General features: G+C 42.0%; 1 protein-coding gene across 1 annotated transcript in view; it reads left to right on the plus strand.

The window, feature by feature from the left end:
• The first annotated feature begins 226 nt into the window (after positions 1-226).
• Positions 227-26,645, plus strand: part of pdxdc1 (pyridoxal-dependent decarboxylase domain containing 1) — a 36,091-nt gene continuing 9,672 nt past the window's right edge. The window contains exons 1-20 of the mRNA XM_070982101.1: positions 227-315; positions 505-573; positions 3,205-3,288; positions 3,804-3,953; positions 4,327-4,516; positions 4,935-5,003; positions 5,096-5,174; positions 5,291-5,375; positions 5,488-5,536; positions 6,484-6,585; positions 7,095-7,220; positions 7,391-7,441; positions 15,017-15,077; positions 16,413-16,483; positions 18,380-18,485; positions 18,614-18,788; positions 21,012-21,130; positions 21,240-21,361; positions 23,801-23,893; positions 24,901-24,997. Of these exons, the coding sequence (XP_070838202.1) occupies positions 239-315; positions 505-573; positions 3,205-3,288; positions 3,804-3,953; positions 4,327-4,516; positions 4,935-5,003; positions 5,096-5,174; positions 5,291-5,375; positions 5,488-5,536; positions 6,484-6,585; positions 7,095-7,220; positions 7,391-7,441; positions 15,017-15,077; positions 16,413-16,483; positions 18,380-18,485; positions 18,614-18,788; positions 21,012-21,130; positions 21,240-21,361; positions 23,801-23,893; positions 24,901-24,997 (1,975 nt within the window). The 5' untranslated portion in view covers positions 227-238. The remainder of the gene's footprint in view (positions 316-504; positions 574-3,204; positions 3,289-3,803; positions 3,954-4,326; positions 4,517-4,934; positions 5,004-5,095; positions 5,175-5,290; positions 5,376-5,487; positions 5,537-6,483; positions 6,586-7,094; positions 7,221-7,390; positions 7,442-15,016; positions 15,078-16,412; positions 16,484-18,379; positions 18,486-18,613; positions 18,789-21,011; positions 21,131-21,239; positions 21,362-23,800; positions 23,894-24,900; positions 24,998-26,645) is intronic.

Below are 26,645 nucleotides of genomic sequence, written 5' to 3' on the forward strand. Positions count from 1 at the left end.
TGAAAATGTGTTTATGCCTGTACACTGTGTAAATTCTGTATTGCAAACACATGCACACACACTTAAAATGCTGTAGCATTTGTGACTGATTTTAAAATGTTGATGCTAACATTCTCTTTAACTCTCTCCCAGCACACACGCACACACGCACACACACACGCACACACACACACACACACACACACACACACACTCTCTCTCTCTCTCTCTCTCTCTCTCTCTCTCTCTCTCTCTTAAGATGATGGTGGACTCCACGTTGGTTCAAGTGGGCAGGAATCTGAGTGAAGCCATGAGAATACTGGGAGATGGACAGGGGTAAGATTATAGATACATTCCTTTAATTTTGAAAACGAGCATTGAGCTAAAACTATAACTAAACTAAACTACTAAACAAGCAAAACCTATAAAGAATCTGTACGTCTAGCACATGGATACATTGTTGTATTACATACCAAAGTAGAGCATCTTGACATCTCTGTTTGTTTGTGCTGTGTGTCTGTTTAGAGAGCTGGAGGCAGGAACAGAGAGGCGGCCTCTCAACAGAGCCAGCATCCCTGGACCTTTGCAGGGAGAGTAAGAGAGAGAGACACACACGCACGCACGCACGCACGCACGCACGCACGCACGCACGCACACACACACACACACACACACACACACACACACACACACACACACACACACACGTCAGTTCAGGCTGGAGTTTAAAGTTTCTTGTTTTGCAGTTGTGTAAGTTTCAAGTGATTTTCTCCCATTTCTGGTCCACTGATCCAAGAGTGGTCTGTTCCTCAAAGAGCTAGTATTTTCAAGCTAACTGACACCTGATTTAAATAGTCATGTGTTCTTTATATGTTAGACAAACTTTATTGTCATTCAGTAGATGGCAAGTGTACACTGAACGAAATTTCGATTGCAACAAGCTCAGCACAGGGTTGAAAATATTTAAAAAAGTATATATATATGTACAAGTATGTAGTGATATGTACAGATATGTTAAAAGTATCTCAAAATACACAGCAGAGAATTATGATATATACAGTATGTGAAATAGAGCAGTATGTAGAATAACCTGCAGGAATATAGTCAGTTGAAAATAGCAGCATGAATATGCAGTGAGTTAAAAAATAAGCAGCATAAATATATACTAAGGTTAATTTAAAGTGCAGTTGTGAAGAATGACCTGAGGTGGTAACAATACTCACTTAGAGTTCAGCAGTCTGATGGCCTGGGGAAAAAAGTTGTTACAGAGCCTGGAGGTCCTGCACCAAATGCTGCAGAACCTCTTTCCAGAGGCCAGCAGGGAGAACAGACCATGGTGGGGGTGTGAGGAGTCCTTGATGATGTTTCTGGCACGGGACATGCAGCGTTTGGGTGCAATGTCTTGAATGGAGGGGAGAGAAGTCCCAATGATTTTCTCTGCTGTCCTCACCACTCTCTTCACGTTCTTCCAGTCAGCAGCACTGCAGCCTCCACACCACACAGAGATGCAGCTGGTCAAGATGCTCTCTATGGTGCTTCTGTAGAATGTAGTGAGGATGGGCAGGGGCAGGTGGGCTCTCCTCATCCTGCGCAGTAAGTGCAGGCGTTGCTGTGCCCTTTTGACCAGTGACGCGGTGTTCACAGACCAGGTGAGGTCGTCCGTGATGTGCACCCCCAGGAACTTGGTGCTGCTGACCACCTCCACAGTGTTGTTGAGGAGAAGTGGAGCGTGACTGGGCTGGTTCTTCCTGATGTCGACAATAATCTCTTTGGTTTTATCCATGTTCAGGATCAGATTATTGTCTTTGCACCAGCCCACCAGCTGCTCCACCCCTTCTCTGTAGGCCAGGTTGTTGTCATCCTTGATGAGGCCCTCCATTGTTGTGTCGTCTGCAAACTTCACAGAGTCGTTGGTGGCAGCCATTGGGGCGCAGTCATGTGTCATCAGCAACGGGCTCAGGACACAGCCCTGAGGGGAGTCTGTGCTGAGGGTGATGACACAGGAGGTGTTCTGTCCGACCCACACCAACTGAGATCTTTCGGCTGTGGAATGATGGTATTGAACGCTGAGCTGAAGTCCAGAAACAGCATCTGGGTGCACATGGGTGTTTTTCTGCTCCAGGTGTGCAAGGCTCAGGTGGAGAGCGGAGGAGATGGCATCCTCGGTTGAGCGGTTAGGCCAGTAGGCAAACTGGAAGGGGTCGAACGTGGGAAGGAGTCTGGAGATGATATGCTCCTTTACCAGCCTCTCAAAGCACTTCATCATAATGGGAGTGAGTGCAACGGGCCGGAAGTCGTTGAGTGTTGTGGTCTGAGGTTTCTTTGGCACTGGGATGATGGTGGCAGACTTGAAGCATGATGGGACTTTGGCTTGATACAATGAGGTGTTAAAAATGTCTGTTGAACGTGAGCCAGCTGATCTGCACCTTCTCTGAGCACCCTTCCAGGTATATTGTCAGGGGATTTTTTGGGTGTGGGCACGCTTTGCTAGTCTGATGGCACCATTCAAGTTGTCTCTCGCTGTTCTCAGTGCCTCCACATCTCCAGACTTGAAGGCTGAGTTCCACGCCTTTAGCATTTTCTGTACATCCACAGTCATCCAGGGTTTTTGGTTGGACAGGTTGATGATGTTCTTCATGGTGCTGTCGTCCTCCTGACACAGACATGGCATACTCATCTATATGGTGTGATCACTGAAAGAGGCAGCTTCCTTAAACATGTCCCAGTCAATGCACTCAAAACAGTCCTGTAGTACCTCCATAGTGAGCAATAGCTTGAGACATATGTGAGTTTACATTTCGACTTAAATCTAAAGTATCACAAAGGACCCTACCCAAGTCAGTAATTTATTTAGCTTAGTTACTGTTGTCATTTGTTCAAGTCACATAATGGCCTCTATACTGTATGGTGGAAACACAACAACAACACAATGTCATCTTTTCGTCGACTTTTTCACCATTGATCAGAAGTTTACATACACTGACTGTGCCTTTAAACAGCTGAACACTGAATCAGTCTGGCATTAGTGTTGGGAAAGCTCATTGAGCAATATGGTATGTGTAAGTCTGGTTACATACACAGTACACAGTACGTACATTTAGTGACAGAGGACCAGTTTGTCAGTGTTTTGAAGCTTACTTTTTGTACAAAGTGTGGAAATTGTGGGCTTGGGCAGAGTTTGAAGAGCTGAAGCTAATGATGTGTTTCTTTTCATGTTCTGTGCAGTGGTCAGGATGTTGCCACTATACTGCACCTTGTTCACAATCTCATAAATGAAGAGGAGGAAGAAGAGGACAAGCCCAGCCAACAGTAAGTAGAAATAATCAGTGAAAAAATTACATAATCATACTACTGTCTGCATTTTGTGCCATGACTATTACAGGTGAACCAATTGGTGTCTAGACTGTTTGTGTTTCCTTTTCCAAATCCACAACACAAAGAATTATGAGTAAGATGATGCAATGTTTGTGGAGATTTTAGTATGTTAAGTTGTGAAGTCATGGCAGTGAAAAAGCTGAGTCATGTCAGGCATGTCATTTAGCCATTCTCAAAACCATATTCTTTTACAGTACATGCATGGTGCTTGAGTACTTCTAGGTTGGTGTAGCTGAAGCTGAATATATGAAACAACATCCAAAATGGCCTGATTGCTAGAAGGAAGGAGGGGATCACTGGCAAGAAATCTGTTACAGTACATCTGAAGCTAATCTAGTTTTACTGAAATCAGACAACTGATACTCCTCCATGGAAATAAGCAGGGATTGGAGGAAATAGACAGCCCTCAGTATGAAGCGTGTGATAAAGCTGCTGTTTGATATCTCCAGTAGGATGCAAAATGTTGGTGAACAGGGTCACATGGCCTTGCTGGGTCACAGCCTGGCGGCCTACATCTCGGTGTTGGACAGAGAACGACTGCGGAAGCTGACCACTCGGATCCTGTCTGACACCACACTGTGGCTCTGCAGACTATTCAGGTAGGCCTGTAGCTTCAACCATACAGCACAGCTTTGGATCCAAGTAAATAACATCTGCTTTCGTTGTGTTGGTGACATGATGATTACACAGTAAAAACCGGCACAGTAGCTTGTTGTTGCAGGTATTGCAGACGTGGCAGTGTGGGACAGGATGCCATGTTGCATTATTGTGGTTACAGTTTGAAAGGTCTTTTGGTTCAAATGAAATTACTGAGCAATCTTTAAAAAGTTTTGATGTCACTGATCACAGCACTGCATTGCACATAGTTTCAGTGTTCATAGTTTAACTCTGAGCGACTGAACGCATCAGTGGAGTGTGGTTAATGTTACCCTCTGCTTTCTGTACTCAACACCAATATAATCTGTCCCTCAGGTATGAGAATGGTTCAGCCTACTTCCACGAGGATGACAGGGATGGCCTCGTCAAAGTGTGTCGGCTGGTCATTAACGCTCGTTATGAAGAATATGCCTCTGAGGGCTATACAGTCCTCAGCTCCAAACAGCCAGTCATCTACCAGAGCGCCTCTGGCAGGCCTGGCCTAGGACAGCATCTGTGCAGCCAGGTAGGAAGGGTGGAAAACACAAACTGACATGTCACATGAATGATGAAGAATAAAGCATCCGGGTGGGCCGTTTCATCTAAATATTCCTCAAGTGACAATGAGTTTTTGTTTGTAGGAAAATAGGCAATCCCACATCCGATCCTATACTACCACTGGAATTTTACAGATATTCAAATCCTACACAAAGGGCCTTAAGTTAAATGTTTCAAAAATATCTTTACACTAGCACCGCTAGTCGTGTGTACAGATATGGGCATAATTGGCAAATCTATGACTTTAAAAGTGTACGTGCTGTATATGGCCACATGAAGTACTGATATCAGTATTTGGCATTACATAGTCACACAGATTTTGTTGTGGTTTATTCAACTGCGTACATAATATAAAGTGATTTTAATATCCTTTTCTGTCTCATTAGCTTGGCCTGCCACTCTCTAGTCTGTGCACAGTCCCATGCAATACCATCTTTGGATCCCAACACCAAATGGTAGGAGAATCCAAATGAAATACACTTTCCAAACCACTTTAAGATAGTTAAAAGGAATTCATTTTGTCTCATATCCTGTTTGTCATTGTCAGGACGTTGCACTGTTGGACAAACTAATCAAAGAGGACATAGAAGCAGGGAAACTTCCCTTGCTATTGATCGCCAACGCAGGTGAAGGGAATTCACAGTTCAAACAGTTCTGAGCATGTATCATTTGGCACATTACAGGACTGGAAAATTGTAATTATTTCAAAGGAAATTGTTTTCTGTGTTTCATTTTTCAAAAGGTACCCCTGGGGCAGGACATACAGACAAGTTGGGTCGTTTGAAGGACCTGTGTGATCAGTACAGCATGTGGTTCCATGTGGAGGGGTGGGTCAATTCTATTACTCATGTGTTCTAGCAGAACTCCATTAGAGTCCTTCAGGTTCCTGTTCTCACCGCTGTAATGTTAACATTTATTATGTTGTGTTGTCTTCTTTAGGGTCAACCTGGCAACCTTGGCACTGGGTCAGGTCACCTCTGCCATCATGGTAATCTAATCTTAAACTACTCTCATCCACTTAAGGCTGCAACCTCAAGGGTGCTGCAGCAGAAAGTTAAATACACGATACACAGAGTGAGATTAAATGTACGGCCTGCTCTTGACCATGGCCATTAATTAAAGTAAAGGTTCTCAAGTCTATCTTCTAATAATATGACATGTCTCTATGTACACTGAATGGGTTGTTGGTCGTAATCCTTCAGTCCGCACTGGCTACAATGTGATCCCTTCATAAAGCAATACCAGTGATGAGGGGCAAAATCCGCAGTCCTTGTTCTGTGTAAAGAAGCATTCTAAAGTTAGCTGAAGCTAAAATTAGGATTCCTCTGGGGGTTTTTCTGTGTTTTTGTTTTTTTACACATGAAAAAAGAAATGGGGATTTTGTTCTCCATTACTTACATCGAAACTGCTTCAGGAAGGGATCACTCAGCAGCCAGTCAGGACAGGAGGAAAGTGTCCACTGAGTTTTAAAATTTACCACTGATGCAGTCTATGACAGAACAAAAACTCATCTTCCTTCCTGTCATTACTCAGCAGTGACAGCTCTCACTCACTCTATGTACTGGATACCAAAAATCACATGAGCGTGTGCATTTTTCTGTCATGGCCCTGTCATGTCTGAATGAAACTACAAGAGAGTAGCAGAGAACCCAGAAGCCACCATTTTTACAGATACATTGAGTTTCATGTCTGAGAAATTTATAATCACATGTGCACAGTGTAAAAACCTTGAACAGAGAGATGGAAGTGTTAGAAGAGAAAAGCAGGTAAGCGTGTGAGTCTCCACTCTCCACACCTGCCAACTTTTGAGCCACCCCTCCCACTGTTATCGTCTCACCTTCATTTAGAGAAGCCAGACACCCAGGAAATGCCATCTTATGTTGACTTTCTTTTGTGACGTGTGCGTATCTGTGTACAATGTTCTTTCCCCTGCAGGCAGCCAACAGAAGTGACAGTATGACACTGACACCAGGTCAGTGGTTGGGACTTCCTGCTGTAACCGCTGTTACCCTCTACAGACATGAAGACCCAGCTCTGGTAGGCTCAAATTGGTGATTCTAGACTATATCATTTTCTGCTTACAGTCAAACTTGGACTGATTTAAACTTTCCCTCAGTAGCCACTAGTCGATCTACCCAAATTAAGATTTGTTCATAATTTCATGAAGATTGATTCAGGGTTTGTACATAGTCTTAAAGGTTTGGAAAATGGTTTGGTTTTCAAAGTTAGTAATATATTACAATTTTAATATACTCTTTGATTTTGAACATGATCTGGTGTTTCATCACAATCAATCATGTAAAATTGTAAAAAAAAAATCTTTTTAATCTTTGAAAGGAAACCATCCAGTCATTGTATTTGTTTGTTGTCTCCTGCTGTTGAAATTAGCAAACATTAAACAGTCACAGTTAATACGAACCACAGGTAGAATAAATAATACACACTGATTGCTAAGGATATAAAGGAAAAATAAGTTTGGATGCTTAAGGCTTCGAGAGTCTTTCTCTAAACGACTCACTGCTCTGTGTCTGTGTTTTGTGTCTCAGTCTCTTGCAGCAGGTTTGACCTCCAGCCAGCCGGTGGCAAAGCTGCGAGCACTGCCTCTCTGGCTCTCCCTGCAGTACCTCGGTCACAATGGAATTGTCCAAAAGATCAGACACGCCACTGCTCTGGTAAACATCACTTAACTTTCCCTAAAGGTTTAAATTTCTACGAGATACAACATGTTACTATTTGTTTGTTTGATACAAAACTGTCATATTATGGAGGCAGTTGAAAAGTCTTCTTTGCTTTGTTGGATATGGAAAATCCGTCATTTTACCTTCATTTCTCTCCCCTCTAGAGCCAACAACTCCTGCAGAAGCTAAAAACTCTGGCTTCCATCAAAACATCGGTACGTGTTCTCTTAATGTCCTGCCATAAATGATTACATATCGTCTACCTTTATAAAAGGTGAATAGGTTGTTTGGTTTAGGCTACAAACAAGAAGCAGGAAGACGCTACCGACTCAGAGATACCCCAATTACTGTATGGGCAGTTAAGTTTTGTAACTCACCACAAAATATCCCAAAATATCATGCCATGTGCACTTACGCTGTGCACCTTTGACTTTGCATTATGCCTCAGTAAAAATGGAGCCCTTTTGTATATGTGATAGTGTTGCAGAGAGCTGTTCACAGCACTGCCCACATGCTGTCCTGCCTGGTTTTAATAGATTGATTGCATATCTGGGATTTGAAAAAGCTCAACCGTCATGAAACAGTTTATTTATTTTTTCGGTGTGATGATCAAAGTATAGACTTGTAACAAAACTTGTCTTGAAATAACAGCCATCACAACGAATCATTCTCAGATTTATGCTGATATGTGACTTTGGCCTCTAGTTTCATTGTGGTAAACTGGTGGTAATGACCTGTAGTGTTGGGTATATCAGTGGGTACTGCAGTAGCACCTGAGAAACACACTGACAGCCACTCTAATATTATACTGATATCATATGAGAAAACTCACCATTGATTAGGTACAACAGAACATATAATAATATGTGATATGATAAATTAAAACTAAGGTAAAATTGGATAAAGCCATGAAATACAATACTGATACAGTACAGATAAACATTAGTTGTTAAAGAAATATTTTGAAATGTTTAACTGATGTTAGAAAATACATATGACAAGAATATTACGCAGGCCATGAATTGGAATGACTTCGAGGATAACTCTGGTGTTATACGATGTTTGTGTTATGATACTTTCTGACTTTAGTACCCTGTCTGCTCTTAGCCACAAGCCTATTGATTTAAAGATTTAAAACTTTACAAACACCTCACAAATCTATAATTTCATTTTTTTTAAAGCTTCAGTAACTTAACAAAACAGCTGAGCACTATAGTTTTTTAACAAGCTACTCAATCATTTATTGGGGACTAGTTTCAGGATTAATCCACATCTGGGGCTCTGGTGAGTATTTGGGGCAGCAGTACTGTATATGTATATAAGCTAGTGTGAGTGTTTATGGTAATGAAGGAACATGTCATTCCGTGTAACAGTGGGGCTCACTGATGTGCTTTTAATAGCTTTTGAACAGTAGTGGAACTCTATAGAACAGAGGAAGAAGATATATCAGCCTTTGACCCTCTCACACACACACACACACACACACACACACACACACACACACACACACACACACACACACACACACAGAAGACTTTTTAGTAGATACATTAAGTGTTGGCTTGGCTATGCACATGAGGTTTGTTGGCAAGCTGAAAAATATAGAATATCACCAGACCATGAGATACAAAGACGTTAGAGTAGATACGTTTCCTTATTTTTCAGCTACTTGACTCCAGCTACTGGCTGATGGATCTTAGCGGTTAACTGAAATTGGACAGATAATCTTCTATTAAACTTTGATGAGGGTCCTGATATGAGTAGCTGAGATGGCTGGTGGAGACAACCCACACAGCTCATTTTTAATTACCACCACGAGACTAGATGCCTTTGTCTCTGTTCACACCTTTTCTGGTGACATTAGGGCCAGTATATGTGAACACATGAAGAAATGACCTTCAGCTGTTTAAAGACAGAACCTATTTGTGTTTATAGGATGTGCTAGAGACAGAATCTCACTTGTTGAGGCTATGAACATGGTAAAACCAATTGTGTTGATACTGAAACAGTCTAAGGGGTACAGACTTGGCTTAAAGGCTTATTCACTGACATCTATTAAAGGCACTGAGATGTAAAGTGATGTGAATTCATCCTAGCGAAGTGGCTGGAATTTGTGGTTATATGTTAACACTACTGTAATCCAGATAAAGTGAACAATCAGTTGGGTGACGGGATCAAAATCATCACACAGTGGTACTCAAACTCACAGGAGCTTGGTGAAAGAAGGATGAATTTCAGTTTTGTCTCAGTCACCCACATTCACTGTGAAATGCAGCAGTTTGAGTTTTAATACCACTGTGCCTGTTAGATATGAATGTGTATGAGTTTGCAGGTCCATGTGTGAGTGTTTTTTGTATGTGTGTGCATAGCTGTAGTTATAGTCAGCGTGGGTTGCCTTGGTTTCAGGGTGAGGTGTCGCCGATTCCCCCCATCTCCGGGGCCTCACTGCGGGACGTTCTGGGCTCTCTCATGCTCTCTATTGTAGGTGGGACCAAGTCTCTGCCTGTCTCCCTCACTCCCCCTTCCCCTTCCCCTCTGTCCTTCCTTCTCTTCCTTTTCTTTCTTCCTGTCACTCCAGACCATTTTCCTTCACTCACATCAGCTCAGCAGTATTTGGGTCTCCATTGGCTGATGGACTGTTCACTTCTTCCTAATTGTTTAGGATGTGGACCTCTCAGGCATGTTCTTTGAGGTACTTCAGGGAATGCCTCTCCACACTCATGTTTTGTTGCTTTTGGAAGAAATACAAGGGTCATGAATAATTAATGAATGTATCATGTGCTGTTGCATCTCATTACTTCTTTTTGTTTAAAATCCAAGTACCAGTTGGCGATATCCCCTGTTAAAATGCCTTCCATGGTAGCAGAGTAGAAAGTCCCAGTAGAAAAGTAGAAGGTCTTTCTCAGAGAGACATTGAATTTCTTAAGCTGTCTGAGGTGGTAAAGGCATTGCTTTGTCTTTCTTGCCAAGATGTCTTTGCGTGTGGACATGTGAGATTCTCTGTGATGTGAACTACCAGGGACCTGAATATGCTCACCCTCTCGTGCTTCCTCCCAAAATCCACAACCAGCTCCTTGGTTTCGCTGACGGTCATTTAGAGGTTGTTGAACTTCCACCATAGTGACAGCTCCCTCACTTCTTCTTGGTAGACCTTCTCATTGTTTGTGTCACTACTGTGTCATCATGATGGAGTTAATAATGGATCTGTTTCTGATCAGATCAGTGCAGTGAATATAGCAGGGGGTTAAGTACACAACCATGGTGAGCACCTGTGTTGAGGATGAGAGGGTTGGAAGTGAGACTACCACCTGAGTTCTGGTAGCGAGAAAGTCCAGGATCCAGGCACAGAGGGAGGTGTTAGGTCCCTGGTCCATCGGTTTAGCAGCCAGTCTGGTGGGGATTCTGACCTAGTGGGAGTTTGGATCTTTAAAGTCTGGTTCTAGTCTTCTGAATCACTGTTGATATCTCTTTATTTGTTCAGTGATTTAAATAGATCTGTTGTGCTCATTGTTGGATGTACCCTCCATTGAAAAATCAACAGAGCCTGATGCATTAACAAATGAGCCTGAAATTGTGTTGTCTTCTTAGGCAAGGTAGGATTGAGGCTCTAAGGCAATCTCTGTCTCTGTCTATCAGACGGTCAGGCCACCACTTTTGGCTAGATCAAATTTCAACTGCTGTTGGATGGATTGCCATGCAATTTGGTACTGTACAGACAGACTGTGTATGTAAGCAACAAGATGAATTGTGATGATCTAAGTCATCCCTTGACTTTTCATCAAGTGCCATAATCAGGTCAACATTTTAGTCTTTACAGCACTTTGGTGTATTGCCAAATAGGCAAACATTAACACACTAAACAAGATGGTGAATGTGGTAAATGTTGTACCTGCTAAACATCAGCATGTTAACATTGTCTTTGTGAGTATGCCAGCATGCCAACATTACCATGTTTCTCAAAGTGTGGTTGAGAGGGTGGTTACAGATTCTTATTTGTAAAACATTATACAATTACTGTAAAGTACATTTAGCATCTGTGACCATTTAATCTAAGCCCATTCATCAACATTTTCCCCTGTCTGGGATGTGGCAGCAGGTCAGATGAAGCAGCTATATGCATTTCCAGACTAATTGGGTTATACTCTTTAGTCCCTCCAGCATGTTCTGGGTGTGCCCCTGGGTCTCCTCCCTCCAAGGTGTTTGGAATAACTCTCCACATTTTTTATCCAAAGCAACTCATCCTGGATTTTCCATGACTTCAAATGATGTTAAATGCTGCTGTGATGACTGTCACTCATGTCGTCAGTGTAGTGAATGACGTGTGAATTTGGTTGGAATCTAGTAGATGACAGTCTTCCTTAGAACAGTTGGAAGATAATAACTATTTAATGTTCTCCAGTATTTAGTCTTAGAATAACTTCAGTTGTGTTGGTGTCTGTCTGGAATCTGGTGTGGTTATTAGTTTTTAAAAAGCACTACTTCCCTTTTAGTTTTTGACAGTTTTTGTTTACCATCTGCTCTGCTTTTCTACTGAACAACAAATTGTAATAGCATTTGCTATGACTCTCATAGCATGACTGGCAACAAGTCATCCAGTAGTCATTTGTTTGCCCTGTCTTTGTTTGGCACTTGTTTTTCTGAATTGCTGTCTCTTCTTCCTGCTTAGTTGAAAACTATTTGAATTAGTTAAACTCTTCAGTCATGGTATATATGACTATATACAGTATAGTACAGTATAGTAAATGTTTTTCAATTAAGACATTTTTTAAATAACCATACTGTACCATACTTCATCACATTTGATTGTTTTGTTCTTTTATTAGAAACTTCCATAAAACCCCAAACAACTGCCTCACAGATAACACTCAAACAAAAGACTTAAAACAGTAAAACTAACTGTCTTTTAAAATGGACGTTTTATGGTTCCAAATGAGAACCGGGGAGGAGTTAGATAAGATAAGACTTTATAGATCCTACACCAGGGAAATTAAGTTGTTACAGCCAGCAAGTATTATAAAAGCAAGAACAGTGGCACTGAAGGGTCAAGATAAATAGTATAAAGGATACAAGGTAAAAAAAATCAACTGTGTAAATGAACATTATGTACAGATTATAAAAATACTAATTTCAATAAAAAATACTACTGCCCATGAAAATAATATTACCAATTTTCTTATGAGGAAAAACTACCAATGCCATATGTTGAAATTGTACTCGAGAAATATTGTTACATAAAAAGAGCATTGAATTGCACAAGTGTATGTATATGTACAATATGTACAGTATCTAAAAAATACTGTTACCAATATGGGTAATAAATACAGTGTTATTGCACAGTTGAAAAAAATATTAAAAAAAAACAAATTTAAAATGCACCAGATGTAATGGATAATGTAAACATGTATTAGCATAGATAAAACCAGCATCAACACAGTGCTACATTACATGATGCTGGAATTAAACAGTCTGACAGCTGCTGGGATGAAGGACCTGCAGTAGCCTTCTTTCCTACATACTGGATGCAACATTCTGTTACTGAAGGAGCTGCTTAAGCCCCCCAATGTCTCATGCAGGGATTGGGTGGGATGGGTTGTCCATGATCGACGTCTTGGCTAGCGTCCTCCTCTCACCCACCTCCTTGTTCAGAGGGCAGTCCTGGACATAGTGAGCTCTCCTGACCAGTTGGTTAAGTCTTTTCCTGTCCCTCTCAGAGCCTCCACAGCCCCAGCAGACCAAACCTGTGATGCAGGTTGTCAAACTGTCAATGTCCTCCCCATGTGGACTGCACAACACTTCCCAGTCTTTCCCAGTTTCAAAGCAGTCTCTCAGTACCATGCTGGACTCCTCTGACCATCTTCTCACATACCTGATGATTGATGGTTGTTAATTTACCAAAGGTATGTATGCAGGGAGCAGATGAACCAGATTGTGATTGGAACGGTCCAGCAGGGGGAGGGGTGATGAACTGTAAGTCCAGTGTTGTGTTGTCTCTGGTGTGGCATTTAATGTACTAGGTGAAGGTGGGGAGAGTGGAGGACAGGGAAGTATCACTGAAGTCACCAGAGATGAGGAGAAGGGCCCGGGGGTGTGATGTATGCAGTTGTGAGACCACAGTGTGTAGGAGCTTGCATGCTGCAGCTGCATCGGCCGACGGGGATGTACACCGTTATCACAGTGACATGCGTGAACTCCCTCGGAAGATGATATGGCTGAATGCTAACAGCTCAATGTCTCGTGCAGCGCTGCTCTTTTGTACTAATGTGCCCTGGGTTACACCATCTGTTGTTCACAAACATTGGTATGCCCCCACCTTTCCTCTTACCACTCTCCTTTATATAATCCAAGAAAGAGAAAAAAGTAAATAACCAGTCTCACCAGTTGTACATCCATATGTACGCATGATCGACGGAGACTAGTGACAGAAGAAACACAAGAAAAACAGAAAAACATACTAAGACAAAGAACAACGGCCAGAGCTGCTGTAACAAGCTGCCACTCGTGCGGCACCATCTTGATCCACACAAGTTGCCAAGTCTGAATGTGTTACAGTAACAGTAACCCATAATTGCTGCATTTAAGGTCTCAGCTTGCAAACTAGGTTTCACAATGTGTAGTCCATGTCCAGTGTTTAAACCTGTTCAAGATGGCCACGCTCAAAGGCAGGGCAAGAAGCGTGATCAATTGTTCAAAAGGGGATAACAGCATATTTTTCATTCAGTCTCTCTTGAAAGGCATTGAAGGAGTGTTGACCATGACACAAAAAGTGTCGGGAGTAGCTGTGTGAAGAATGAAAAAGAAAGCTTTAGAGAAGTTCGAAATCTGGCTGTAAATCTCCTCACACCTGGCAAATTGATATGTGGACATGACTCCACCATTGGAAAGGGGTTTCAGACAGCGACCAAGCACTTAGTGTGAAGCATATTGAGGCACTGAGACTTATTATGGGTAAAACATATCACAGTTAACTTGACAACACCACACATGCTTGTGAATTATTCATGACCCTCACATCAACACCCCAGAAACACTAGCCATCATCTCAGCCCCCCAGGCATGATGCTTGCCTTAACCTTTCACCTGGATGTTATCAATGGTGGGCTTCACTTTGGGGTTATTTCCTGTCTTAGTGTTCAGAAAATGAAGAAATGTATCATGTTTCACGCAACTTCACAGAGATCAGCTCTTTGCTGATTTTGATTCTGGTTAAATGACATTTAAGCACAATTTGAGAGGAATATTAAGGTGATGCTAAACAGGAGGCACCAACCCTGAGTGACACACTCAAAAACACCGATATGTCCAGGTACTGCCTGCATCAATAACCTGGTGGCATGGTTCATTGACTTGCTTTTGAAATTTTTACATTGGCAATGGAGTAGTAGAAATGTCCAATGCCTCAGGTTGATCAGTTTACACTCATAAGTATGTTTAAAGAATGTGTTTATTCTGTCAAGTAGCCAGTTCTTCTGTCCAGCCAAATCATCTAAACATGAGTGCTTTAGTTTGGGCTGCTCCATACCACTGAGATGCAAGGACTCAGGGCGCCACTTCCATATAGACCAGTTTGACAAATCAAATAGTAACTTTATGTGACGTTCAGTTACAGTTATTACAGACATAACATACAGTAACTTCAGAAAGCATGAAAACAAATCAGAAATTTAAATCCATGTTTACTTCACGCCCTTTCATTTGATGATAATTGTTTTACATGTCATACAGCAAATCACTTAAGTTAATAATGACTCTGAGTCTCAGATGCCTTATCAGTGTCTTTGTGTGTTCAACAGGTGGAGGATGAAGTCAGCTCTCCTGTGGTGCTATTCAAGTTTTCCCAGGAAATGAGTGCGGGTAAGGGTCACACTCCCTAAAAAAGAATGAGCCAATTTATTGACGTGTTTTCAGAAATCAGAAAGAGTAATGGAACAATAATGTACTACAGTATAGGAGCTCGTGGTAAATAGGGCTGTTAAAAACGTATTCTAAATTCAAATCTATAGTTGAATAAAAAAAAAAAGGTAGACTCGATGTGCTGTTTCACCTGCTGCTCCTCTGATTTCTGCCCTCTCTCTCACTCCTCTCCTGAATTGGTGAATTTAAGAGTTTATTTCAACCAAACCAGAGTTGGTGATGATTGTTAGATCAGTGGAAAGATAAACCAAGGAGGTTTTGGTGACTTTTATTTTGTTTTAGTTGCATTTGAATGAAGTGTGTTTTACAGTGATAAAATGACTGATTTTTGTGAATGGAGTCTGGTCCCTTCAGACAGAGCACTGTAACAGCTGTTTCTGGTTAAACAAAACAGATCTTACTCTTTAACAAAAAGTCTTTGTAGGGATTCCTTCCATAATGCGCATTTCGTGGCTGCCACCTGCTGAACTCTTGTTCGATACCGAACAAACAAAAACTGTTGTCTCCATTAGTCGCATGGACACAAAAAACATGGGAAAATGGGGTCCGGGGTCCATAATCAGATAATATGTGACTGGAAGTTTGTTTAGGACATTGAAGTCTTCTGGCACGCGTCACTTTCATTGATTGACGCATTGGCGCATAATTCGACAGCACGGTATCGGACAGCATTTTATTTATGTATTTTGTAATGTGTGTATGTAGATCTAGATCTACATACCCACACAGATCTAGATGTGATTGTCCTTCTTGATCACTTCCAGTCTGATGTTCATAGACAGCTGATGTCTTCCTGGTGTTCTTTCAGTCTCCTGCACAGGGTCCCGCAGTTTCACTGATGTATTGTTCTTCACAGCTGTCACATGTGATGTGATGATCTCGTACACCTCCAGTCTTTCTCTCAGGGGTGTTCCTGTCTTTAGGGTGTACCAGCAGAGATCTTAAAGTGTCGAACACTTAGTGGTGGGTGCTGACCAATGTCAAGTCTAGACTCAACTGGAGCCCTAGGCAAAAATTCCCAGGGAGCTCCAACCAGCATTCATCACCTTCAAACTATAAATAATCTGACACCAACAAAAAATATTCATCTTTTTTTATGTCAAGTGTTCACATTAGCAGAATTTTCAAAATCTAAATCTCAAGAATATTTTTTAATTAAGTTCAGAATTATTGAGATAATACTTTGAAGATGATCTCACTATACACACAAAATAGTCATAATATTTTGTTGTATTTTTACTTTAGTTGCCATTTTCCTTTTTCCTGTGTTGTTAGCATCCAGTGGTGGTTCAGTGGAAGGTTACTGTGCTGGGGAGAAAGAGGTGCTTGATGCCTTCAACAGATGGGTGAGTGTTTTCCCTCCTTCAACATGCACTGGACCTTCCGCTTTGGAGCCTCTTTAATAGCAAACATTTATTACTAACGCTACAAACAAAGATTGAAACACAGTTCTTTTGCACATAATTGCATTCTGTCTTTATTTTGCCAAGGAGGGTTGACTGTCAGTCAATTGGACTTGAAAACGTTTCCACTGTCATCCAGAAGGTTTCTGACTGGTGGGTGGGTCCCAGCTGTTTAACCTCTGTGGGGTCATTATCAAGGTCATTGATACCACTTGGATTTTTAGTGCACCCAGCTGTGTAAAGACACTGGTTAGAGTTGGTGGAGTCACCTGAGGCCGTGTCAATGACAGTAGTTGGAGTTGTCACATGGCCAAATGTGTGGTTATTAAATCTCCTGCTAAGGGATGAAACAACATCATTGTAGATAGAGAACAAGGGGTGTCCTGCCTTCACTAATCGTTAAAACTGTCTTCCCTGCATGTCCAAAATATTTTTATTGTTGTTCTTGAATGAGGATGACTTGTATTGTACTACTGAGTTTTGACCTAAGAAGTTGGTCCTCCTGTGTTGAGGCCTGAGTTAAGTGTTAAGTTGTTAAGTTTCCCCGACTTAGAAGTCTGTGCTTTTCCCACTGCATTGGACTGCGTACACTAGATTGCTTGCGTAAATTAATTAAATTGAGTTATTAAGTATAGCTGTGGATGAATCTGTTCTTACATAAATACCTTCCTTCACTTCTCCTTCAAACCATCTGTCCTCCAAATCCAAAATATGTACATTTTTGTCCATGAAAGACCCCTTATCTTGCAGGTGTAGGTAAACTGCCATCTTGACATGAGGAGTTGGCAATCCTATGTTATTTTCCATGATATACAAGACATCTTACAATGCATTTTGGGATGAACACCCTTAAGAATGGTACAGGAGTATGAAAGGACAGCCAGGAAAATTGCAGACTACAGTAACCACCTTTGGTTTAACCTGAGATGCTTAATACACAGACTCATACTGTTCAGTTTCTACTGTGAAACAGAGCTAGAATGATCATAGAGAACACACAGAACCAGATACTGAATGAAACGTTGAATGGTCCATTTCACCATTGAAACTTTAAATAAAGCCGCTCTAACAACTGCCGTTACACAGCCAGGAGCGCTACCGGGAAAAGTGGTATCAATGAGCTTAATAATGACCCCACAGAGGTCAAATACCTGGACTGACCATCAGTCAGTTAGAACTGAAGAAGCCCCTTGGATGAGAGGGGAGTGTTTTTAAGTTTTTACAACCAAATCCAGTTGAGAGAAATTCCACCCTCCATGGCAAAATACAATCAGAATGCAATCATTTGTCACTTTGTAGGGGATAAAGTCAGCTAATTCATCCAGACTCCTGGCACTGATCTGAATGGTAAATTTGCTAACCAACACCAGATCCATGCAGTGAAGCTAAGTCACAGCTAGTTTTGGGGACTTGACTTGCTCACTCACTAACGTTATCGTGAGCAAAAGAGTTGTGGATATGTTAGTTGGCTATGTTGCCAAATGATTTTAGCAGCTATCATGATACATGATACTAACTTAAGTATGTAGCAGCCAACAAGCTAACTGTAATCTTAAGATACACTGAGGTTGGTCAGGTAGCTGTGACAGATGAACAACTGAGGCACATTGTAGCTCATGTGGTGTTCAGGTGCTTAAATGTTGACATTTGATTTGGATTATATTATAACCTGAATACCAGTTTTAGTCAAATTAAAAGTTTAAGCTCTCACATACAATGAATGAGTCAGAATTCAACCTTTTTCCACAAATCAATAAAACAAACAGTTTTGCTCAAGTGTTCTCAACACTGGTCCGACCACCGCTTAGACATTACTTTGACCATTTTTCCTGTATATAGCTGGGTGAACAACTTGTCCAGCTTGTTCCCTCCAGCGGGGTAGATGTGGTGGATCTTGAAGACGAGGGTACATGTGTTCGCTTCAGTCCCCTCCTGACTGCTGCAGGTAACACACACAGACACACGAACACAGCATTCAGCTCAATATATTTTTAATATGTGTTAAATATGGCCAGCAAGGGTTAAAACATCACCAGGAACAGTCATGGCCATGACTTTCTCCCTCCTGTACAGTTCTGGGGACCCGGCAAGAGGACGTTGAGGACCTGGCGGAGAAGCTGTCAGAGCTGATGCCTGTGATGAGCTCCACTATGTGCCTCAGACAGGACTTTAGAGAGGAAACCCACCGACACTCACCCTCACTCATATACATAGAGGATTTGAGCTGGCCTGGCCTGGGTGCTGTCCGGTAAGAATGGATAGGCTGTAAAAGAACTGCTGTTGTATAGAGAGGCGGGACTGATTTGTGACTCCATTTTCACCTTGTATTTGTTTACATGTTCTTTAATATTCTCAATGCAACAGCTGCAGTATGTTTTCTAATAATATGCTTGACCAAGAAAGAAAAGACATACCATTATAAATGAAGCATTGTGATGCTATAAAGATGCCCCAGCCTTCAAATCATTCTCCAGATGTAAAGGAACATGCTTGTTTGGTCCATATTTGGTCCAGCGCTCAAAGCAGATTCAGAAAGTGCTTTACAAAATTAGAAAACAGGATTAAGACATATGAGGACTGAGGCAAATAAACAACAATGCAGATAAATACTAAAAGAAAAGACATGTTGACAATAAGACAGTGTGCTAGAATTGATAAAAGGTTATTTTAGTTTTGAGAAGTGATTGAAAAGATGTCACAGATTTTTCAGCCTCAGATCCTCGGGCAGGGAGTTCCTGAGCTGAGGGGTCCTGACTGTAAAGGCCCATTCGCCTTTAGTCTTGAGCCGGGACTCAGGAACAGCCAGCAGAGCCCTGGCCGAGGATCTGAGGCTGCTCCCTCGCTCACGGGGAGCAGCAACTTAGCAATACAAGCGGGAGCTAATGATCAATTCTGAAACTGACTGGTAACCATTGAAAAGAGGCTAAGGCTGATATCATCTCATCTTCTAGTATTTGTTAAAAGCTCAGCAGCTGTGTTTTGTACCAGCTGAAGGTGTAAGACAGCCTGTAGGCTCAGCACCGAATTACAATAAGATAATTGAGATTTCTTGAGATAGACCAAGAGAGAAAAGACCTGATCTTTGCAATGCTCCTAAATTATCTTGTAAAAGGTCCTTTTATCTTGTGTCCTTGAGTGTCCAGAAAGGTGCTTTTAAATAAAATGTATTATTATTATTATTTTTATTATTATAAGTTGACAGAAGCGTCACAACATTTGTAATTAGTTTTTCAAAAGAAAGATTTCCATCAAATGTCACACCCAGATTACTGGCTGCAGGTTTGATATTTGAAGACAAGAATCCATGATGATTCTGTAAAATAGGATGGCTTTGGGGGCCTGAAGAGGATTTTTTCAGATGTGCTTAGTGAAGTGAAGGCCCATAGGCTTACTGGTGGGGGCAGCAAGTCCAAAAATGAGTTACTTACACTGAACAAAAATATAAATGCAACACTTTTGTTTTTGCTCCCATTTTTCATGAGCTGAAGGAGATGTGTTGCACTACGTGAGGCAAATGGTGGTCACACCAGATACTGACTGGTTTTCTGACTCCAATAAAGCAAAACTGCGCATTTGAGAGTGGCCTTTTTTTGTGGCCAGCCTAAGGCACACCTGTGGAATAATCATGCTGTCTAATCAGCATCTTGACATGCCACACCCGCAGCAAGGCAGGGGAGAGGAGCAGTCAGGCAGGTACAGATTCCAGGATACAGGGTAACAGCAGCAGAAAGCAAAACATGAGCAACAAAGCAACATTCTCAGAATGGCAACTGACTGGGGGAAGAGGGTGATGGTATATGTATGCAGGGCTGGTGAGGAAAGTGGGAACAGGCAAGTAAGTGAGAGGGGATGACTGGCCAGAGAGTCTTAGGGGATCTAGTAGATAGCTCAAAGATGGAAGGTCTGCAGAATCAGAGGAGAGCCCATTGCCTGGGGTGAGTGAGCAGGGGCTGGAGAAAGGCAGAGCGAGCTGGGACAGAGAGCTAGGCCAAGCAACACAACTAGACAGTCCTTGTGACAATTGAATTTTCAACATAGTGCGAGTCAGAAAGGAATGTTGTCAGAATAGTTGTCATTGTGTACTGTAAGACTGTAAGACAATCTGAAGCATTCTTAATTATTTAGATGTATTTATCAAATAAATGAAACTGATGAGAAAATGTATCAGTGGATTCACTGTGTGAAGTGGTAAGCCTCCCATGCTCTCACAATGGCCATTAATAATAAAGCCTCCAACAGCAAAATCAGTCTTTAAACCTCATCGCTGATTGAACCTGTGGGAGACACTGAATAAAGCAATGAGAAGCATTTGCCTCTGTCTGAATGGCAGAAGGCCATCTTTTAACAGATGGATGAAACCAGAGGTGTTACACATCTCAGTAATACTTGCTGCCCGCTCAACAGTGTCAACATTTGCTCTGTGCGCGGTAGAAGTCAAACATGGGACTGTGACAGATGTTTTGATGTTCAGGTACGAGCCTCAGGCTGAAGGGATGGATGAGAGCAGGAGGAAGCAGGAGTTGGAGAAAATTAACACTGAGCTGCTGAAGAAACTGCACGACCTTGACACTGATATCATCTTCTCCACTGGTTAGTACGTCTTCACATCTGGAAGGCCTGGGAAAAAACTCACAGTATTTATCTCAGAAGACTGTTTTGTTGTTACTCTCACCTTTTTCATCTCCTCCTCTCTCTACAGGCCCTGAGTTTGGGACAGATGAGGACTGTATCTTTGTTGGCATGGTCACTGAGGATGTCGATGTTTCAGAGCTGGTGGATACTATAGCTTCCCTCGGGAGGGACATTGAGGAGAGCGGAAGGGTAACTGCTGTATTTGTTTTATAGGATACTTGAAGGCTGTTAGACAGTTGTAAAAAGAGTTACTGTATCAGAGATGACATTGATAGTTTTTAAATTCGGTCAGTAGCTTTTCACCTAATTCTAACGAAGTGGTTTGTGTGGAATGATTGAAATGATCTGGGTCATTGTGGGTCATTGTGTGGTTATAGCCCGTCTTTAAATAATGAAAACGTCTGTACAAAATCATTGATTAAGAATATTTTGCCTGAAAGAAACTACATTATTTGCTCTCGTGTATAATTAAATAGCAGCTAAAATCTTTGCACCAGAAGTGTAATGTTTTTCCATTTTCACACTAGACCTCTTTATATTGTACTAGCCTCCAAACAATTATTGCAAATATTTGGTTGTGAGATTAGGCGTTTGTGAGCTTGACCTAAAGAAAATATCTGTTTGAGCAATCAGTCATCTCTAGATGTAGCTTGTATTTGAGCCATGCTGGCACAGTGTGAGAGTTTTTCCCCTGCAATGCTCAGTTGTTTACCTTGATGACATGTTGCAGCTGTGCAGTGAAAAACCACAGTCACAGCTCTTCATCTAGCTGTTAGACTGAGTCTGTTTCTGCTTGTTCCCACTGCAAGATTCTAAACTGATCCACTGACCAAATAGCACAAAATATGTCCATAGCTTGTTGATTAGACCCATTTTTATTGAAGATCTGCAAATTAAGCTCCGCTAACAGTGACAAACACATTGCACATCCTATAACTTCTTAACAATAAAACTGTTATTAATAAAATTGGAACCCTTGTGGATGGCGGCCTCAGCTTTCAGCCTCTGCTGCTTTTTCTGTTTTTCTTTATTTGTTCAGGTTTTTTTAGCTCTCCCTGTCCAATTACATTTTCACCGTTCCATAACTTTTTCACCACTTTTCACTCGACCAGCAGCAGTCCTTTGTTGGCTCTGCAGGAGATGCTGGCAGGGGAAACCAGCTGGGGCACTGGTTAAGCAGTGGGGATTTCACTGCACATACATCTTGCAGTGCTCACTTTCTAGCCAACAAAATGGATGAACTGGATGGATGATCTGCTGCCCTGTGCTTCACCAAAACCTGGCTTGGTGAGCACATCCTTGATACCACACTACATCTGACAGGGTTCCAACTGCATCAAGTGGACAGAGTAACAGAGCTACAAGGGAAACAAGGCGAGGTGGAATCTCTTTCCATATAAACAAAGGTTGGTGTGCAGATGTCACACTTCTTATTTTGAGACAGTCTTAACATTCCACCTCAGGCCTGAGGCTTTACAACATCTGGCTGACCAGATAACTAACGTGGAGTCTAAACACCCAGACTCTCTGCTCATTGTTCTCGTTATATTTATAACAGAGCAAACTTCAGGCATGACCTACCAAAGTATAGACAGCACCAAAGTCCAGAGTGTTAATATACACCATGTTAAAGGACACCAATCAGTCTGTCCCCTGCGCAGCTTTGCAGCTCTCCAATCACTCTCTGATTCATCTTCTCTGCATACTAAAATCTGCCTGTGGTCAAGACTGTGAGGAGACGGACCAATGAGGCAAGGCTGGAATCACAGGCCTGCTCTGGCCGCACTGATTGGCGTGTTTTTGAGGCTACAGCTACAGACCTGGATGAAGTCATTGACATTGTGGTATCTTATGTCACCTTTTGCGAGGACATGTTTTTGCCAACTGAAACTTTCTGCACATACAACAACAAACCCTGGTTTACAGCTAGACTCAGACAGCTTCGTCAAGCCAAGGAGGAGGCGTAAAGAACAGGATCCTGAAGAGGACTGCTGGACATCACTAGCTACAGGAAACCATCCCTCCACTCTGGAGAATCATCCAGCAAGTTTAGTACAGCAGAAAAAATAAAAAACAAATGCATAAGGATACGTTTCTTTTCATCTGGGTGATGGCCATGTTTGATTCACATACCCTTCAACAGTGGAGCAACGCTGACACACTGTCCTTGTCTTCATCTACAACTCCCTCTCCATTGCTGTTCCTCCAGCTCCGACATTGAATTTGCTCTCACCATAGTGTGGCTGACTCCCACACCAATCCACTTGTTGTGCAAACCTCAGCACATTTCTAACGGCATACATCTTAAAGTTTATTTTTATTTTTTTTTATTTTTTTTTTTACCTTACCTTTCTTCACCTCTGTTGTCCTTATTCAGCCGTATTTCCATCTCTTTTGGAACTATGTGTAACATTGTGACAAACTGAAATAAAAACCAGATTAAAATTACTTGAACGTACACACACACTGTACCAAGCTGTTTAAGTGGATTTACCACTTTGGTTGTTCCACAGCTATATCTGTTCCAGTATATTTTTATGAAAATGCAAATTCTAATATACAGCATGTCTACTGTGTTGTCTTGTAAATTATGTTTCTAAATTATAGTGATTCTGTCCTGTCCTGTAGCTTTTGGAGAACATGACAGAGGTGGTGAGGAAAGGCATCCTGGAGGCAGAGCTGCAGCTGCAAAAGGCCAATGAGGAGAAACTCATGGAAGAGGTGTGTATGTGTGTGCATGCATTACTTATGTTGTGGGTACATAAATCTGTTTACACAGTCTCATTGACTCTGTAGACTCACCTTCCTTACGGGGACAACACACAAGTCCCCTTGAGGAAAATCATTACATTTTATGGTGAAGACTCGGGTTAAAGTTAGGGTAAGATTAAGGTTTGGATAAAGTTAGGATGAGTCTGAAGGAAGTGAATGCAAGTCTGTTAAATGTTTCCAGAAGGGATGGAAACACAGCTGTGTGTGTGTGCATGTGTATTTGTTGCACTTTCATTTTGTTAGAATTCATTTTGAAGTCATGTTTTTAAAATGATGAAGCTGATCTTCACTCCTTAAAGGACTGGTGTGTAGGATTTAGGGACACCTAGCTGTGAGGTTGCAGATTGCAATCAAGTGAATTGCCCTCACCTCAGCCCTCCCTTACCAAGCATGGAAGAGAGCCGACACTGGCTGTGAAACGTGAGAAAAACGCCACTGAGCCACTGTTTTGATTTGTCGGCTCTGGGCTGCTGTAAAAACATAGCAGTGCAACATGGGAGACTCCGTGGAGGAGGATTCACTCCCTCTGTAGATATAAAGAGCTCATTCTAATGTAACAGAAACACAAAAAACAGCAGTTGTTATTTTCCAGTGATTATATATGAACGAAAACATACTTTGGAATGTCATATTCCATTTCTGCCATATCTGCCAATAGATCCCCTAAATCCTACACACTGGATCTTAGCATCAGGATCAGGGTTGAGATGAGATTCCAGGATTAAAGGTGCTTTGGGTTAAGGATATGGAATTGGGCAAAGGATAGGGTTAAATTTGGGATAAATAAGGAGTTAGAGAACAGGTGTAGAGAATGGATGGTCCTCAGTAAAGACAAACATGTTTGTTTGCTCTCTTGCTTCGTTGATTGTGTGTGGTGTTGCATATGTGTGAAGGTCTACTTCTGATTATACAAATCCATTCCAATGTTTGGCTTCCTTTGTCACTGTTTGTTGTAGGGGCTGATGAGACAGCTTCCTCTGGTTGGCTCTGTTTTAAACTGGTTCTCTCCAGTTCAGAGTTCCATAAAGGGCAGGACCTTCAACCTGGCTGCAGGTATTGTGTGTCACTGTATGTATATGTATCGGGACAGTTATAGATGGCCCTGATGTCACTTCAGGTGTAACCTTTCGACCCACTGATGAGCTTTAAACACAATAGAATCCTAATGGTGCTTTATGGTAGTCCAAAATGCAATGTCACATTAGTACCATTTTAGTTTTTCAAATTGTATCCAACATGACTGCTTTGTGATTGTCTTTTTTTGGAAGCGTCCCAACATTATTCGAGGACAGTGTGAAGAGCTTATATTCAAATACATGGCTAAAATATGCATGTAATATAAAAGATACCAACTTTTAAAACACACTGAATGCACAATGCAGAATGCTCATTGTCATTTTTACCCCATTCACACCCCCATTAAAATGGGATCTGTTATCTAGATAATAAACTATGCCATCTTGTCTTTGCTGGACACCAGAAAGCAGATAATTATTTCTGGTCCTCTCCTCATCCCTTGTTTTGGTGACGTGAAGTTCAGTCTCCTATGCCAAGTCCACACCTGGCTAAAGGGTTACTGCGAGTTGTAGTTTCCCCTTTTGTTGACAGTTTTGCTGCCTTTCCAAACAGGAGTCAGCTTCTTAAACCAGATGGCCTTCATCCCTCCCATAAAAGTTCACGCCTTTAGTCAACCAACACTGAATTGACTTTGCACTGTCATGCTTTTAGTGCCTGACCTGCACCACCTGGCCTTATAAAGTATTCCAGTTACGATGGTGTGGTGACCCAATTCTTTCTGTGTTTACAACTGCTAGGTCAGATAAGGTGATTATTGGTCTGTTTTCTCAGTCTATGTCTAATAAATCTTTCATCCTCAATGGTCTAATTACATCATCATTACTAATTACATCATCATTACTTCCGGCGCTGCATGAGTGGCAGCCTGTTACAGCAGCTCCCGCTCACTGTGAGCTTTTTTTCCGTTTTGTCTTCTTTTATTATTCTTTAATATATTATCACGTGCGTGTTCGCAATTGATCGGAGCACTATGGAGACCAAAGTCGCCATGATTGCTCTGGTCTTTCTCTTGCTTTTTTCATTGTTTACGACCGTGTCTGGGGACCCCGTACGCAGCCAGGGCCCTATTGTTTACAGTAGGGATCAGCTGTTGATGCTCCGTAACACCGCGGTGCTGCCCCAAGAGAGACCCGACGTTCCCCGTGAGTTGAAAAGGAGGAGACGGGGGAGCTGTGCCGGAGCCGATTGTTGCGCCAGAAGAAGGAGATACAGACCCGTCCTCCCGTCCATTATCATGGGGAATGTGAGATCTCTTCCCAATAAGTTGGACGAATTAGCGGCGCTGACCCGGCATCAGAGGGACTACAGGGAGTGCAGCCTCATGATGTTCTCGGAAACGTGGCTGACTCCGCTGAATCCAGACACGGACGTGAAGCTGGACGGCTTTAAGCTGCTGCGGGCACCCTCAGGCCCTCCTTCTTATCTCTGGGGACTTTAATCATGCCTCTCTATCCTCCACTCTGCCCACCTTCACCCAGTATGTTACATGCTGCACTAGAGACAATAAGATACCGGACTTGTGTTATGCCAACACCAAGGAGGCATACACTTCATCACCCCTCCCTCCCCTGGGAAGATCCGACCACAACCTGGTTCATCTCCTGCCTGTGTACAAACCTCTCGT

Source organism: Chaetodon trifascialis, chromosome 15 (assembly GCF_039877785.1).
Source record: "Chaetodon trifascialis isolate fChaTrf1 chromosome 15, fChaTrf1.hap1, whole genome shotgun sequence".
NCBI lineage: Eukaryota > Metazoa > Chordata > Actinopteri > Chaetodontiformes > Chaetodontidae > Chaetodon > Chaetodon trifascialis.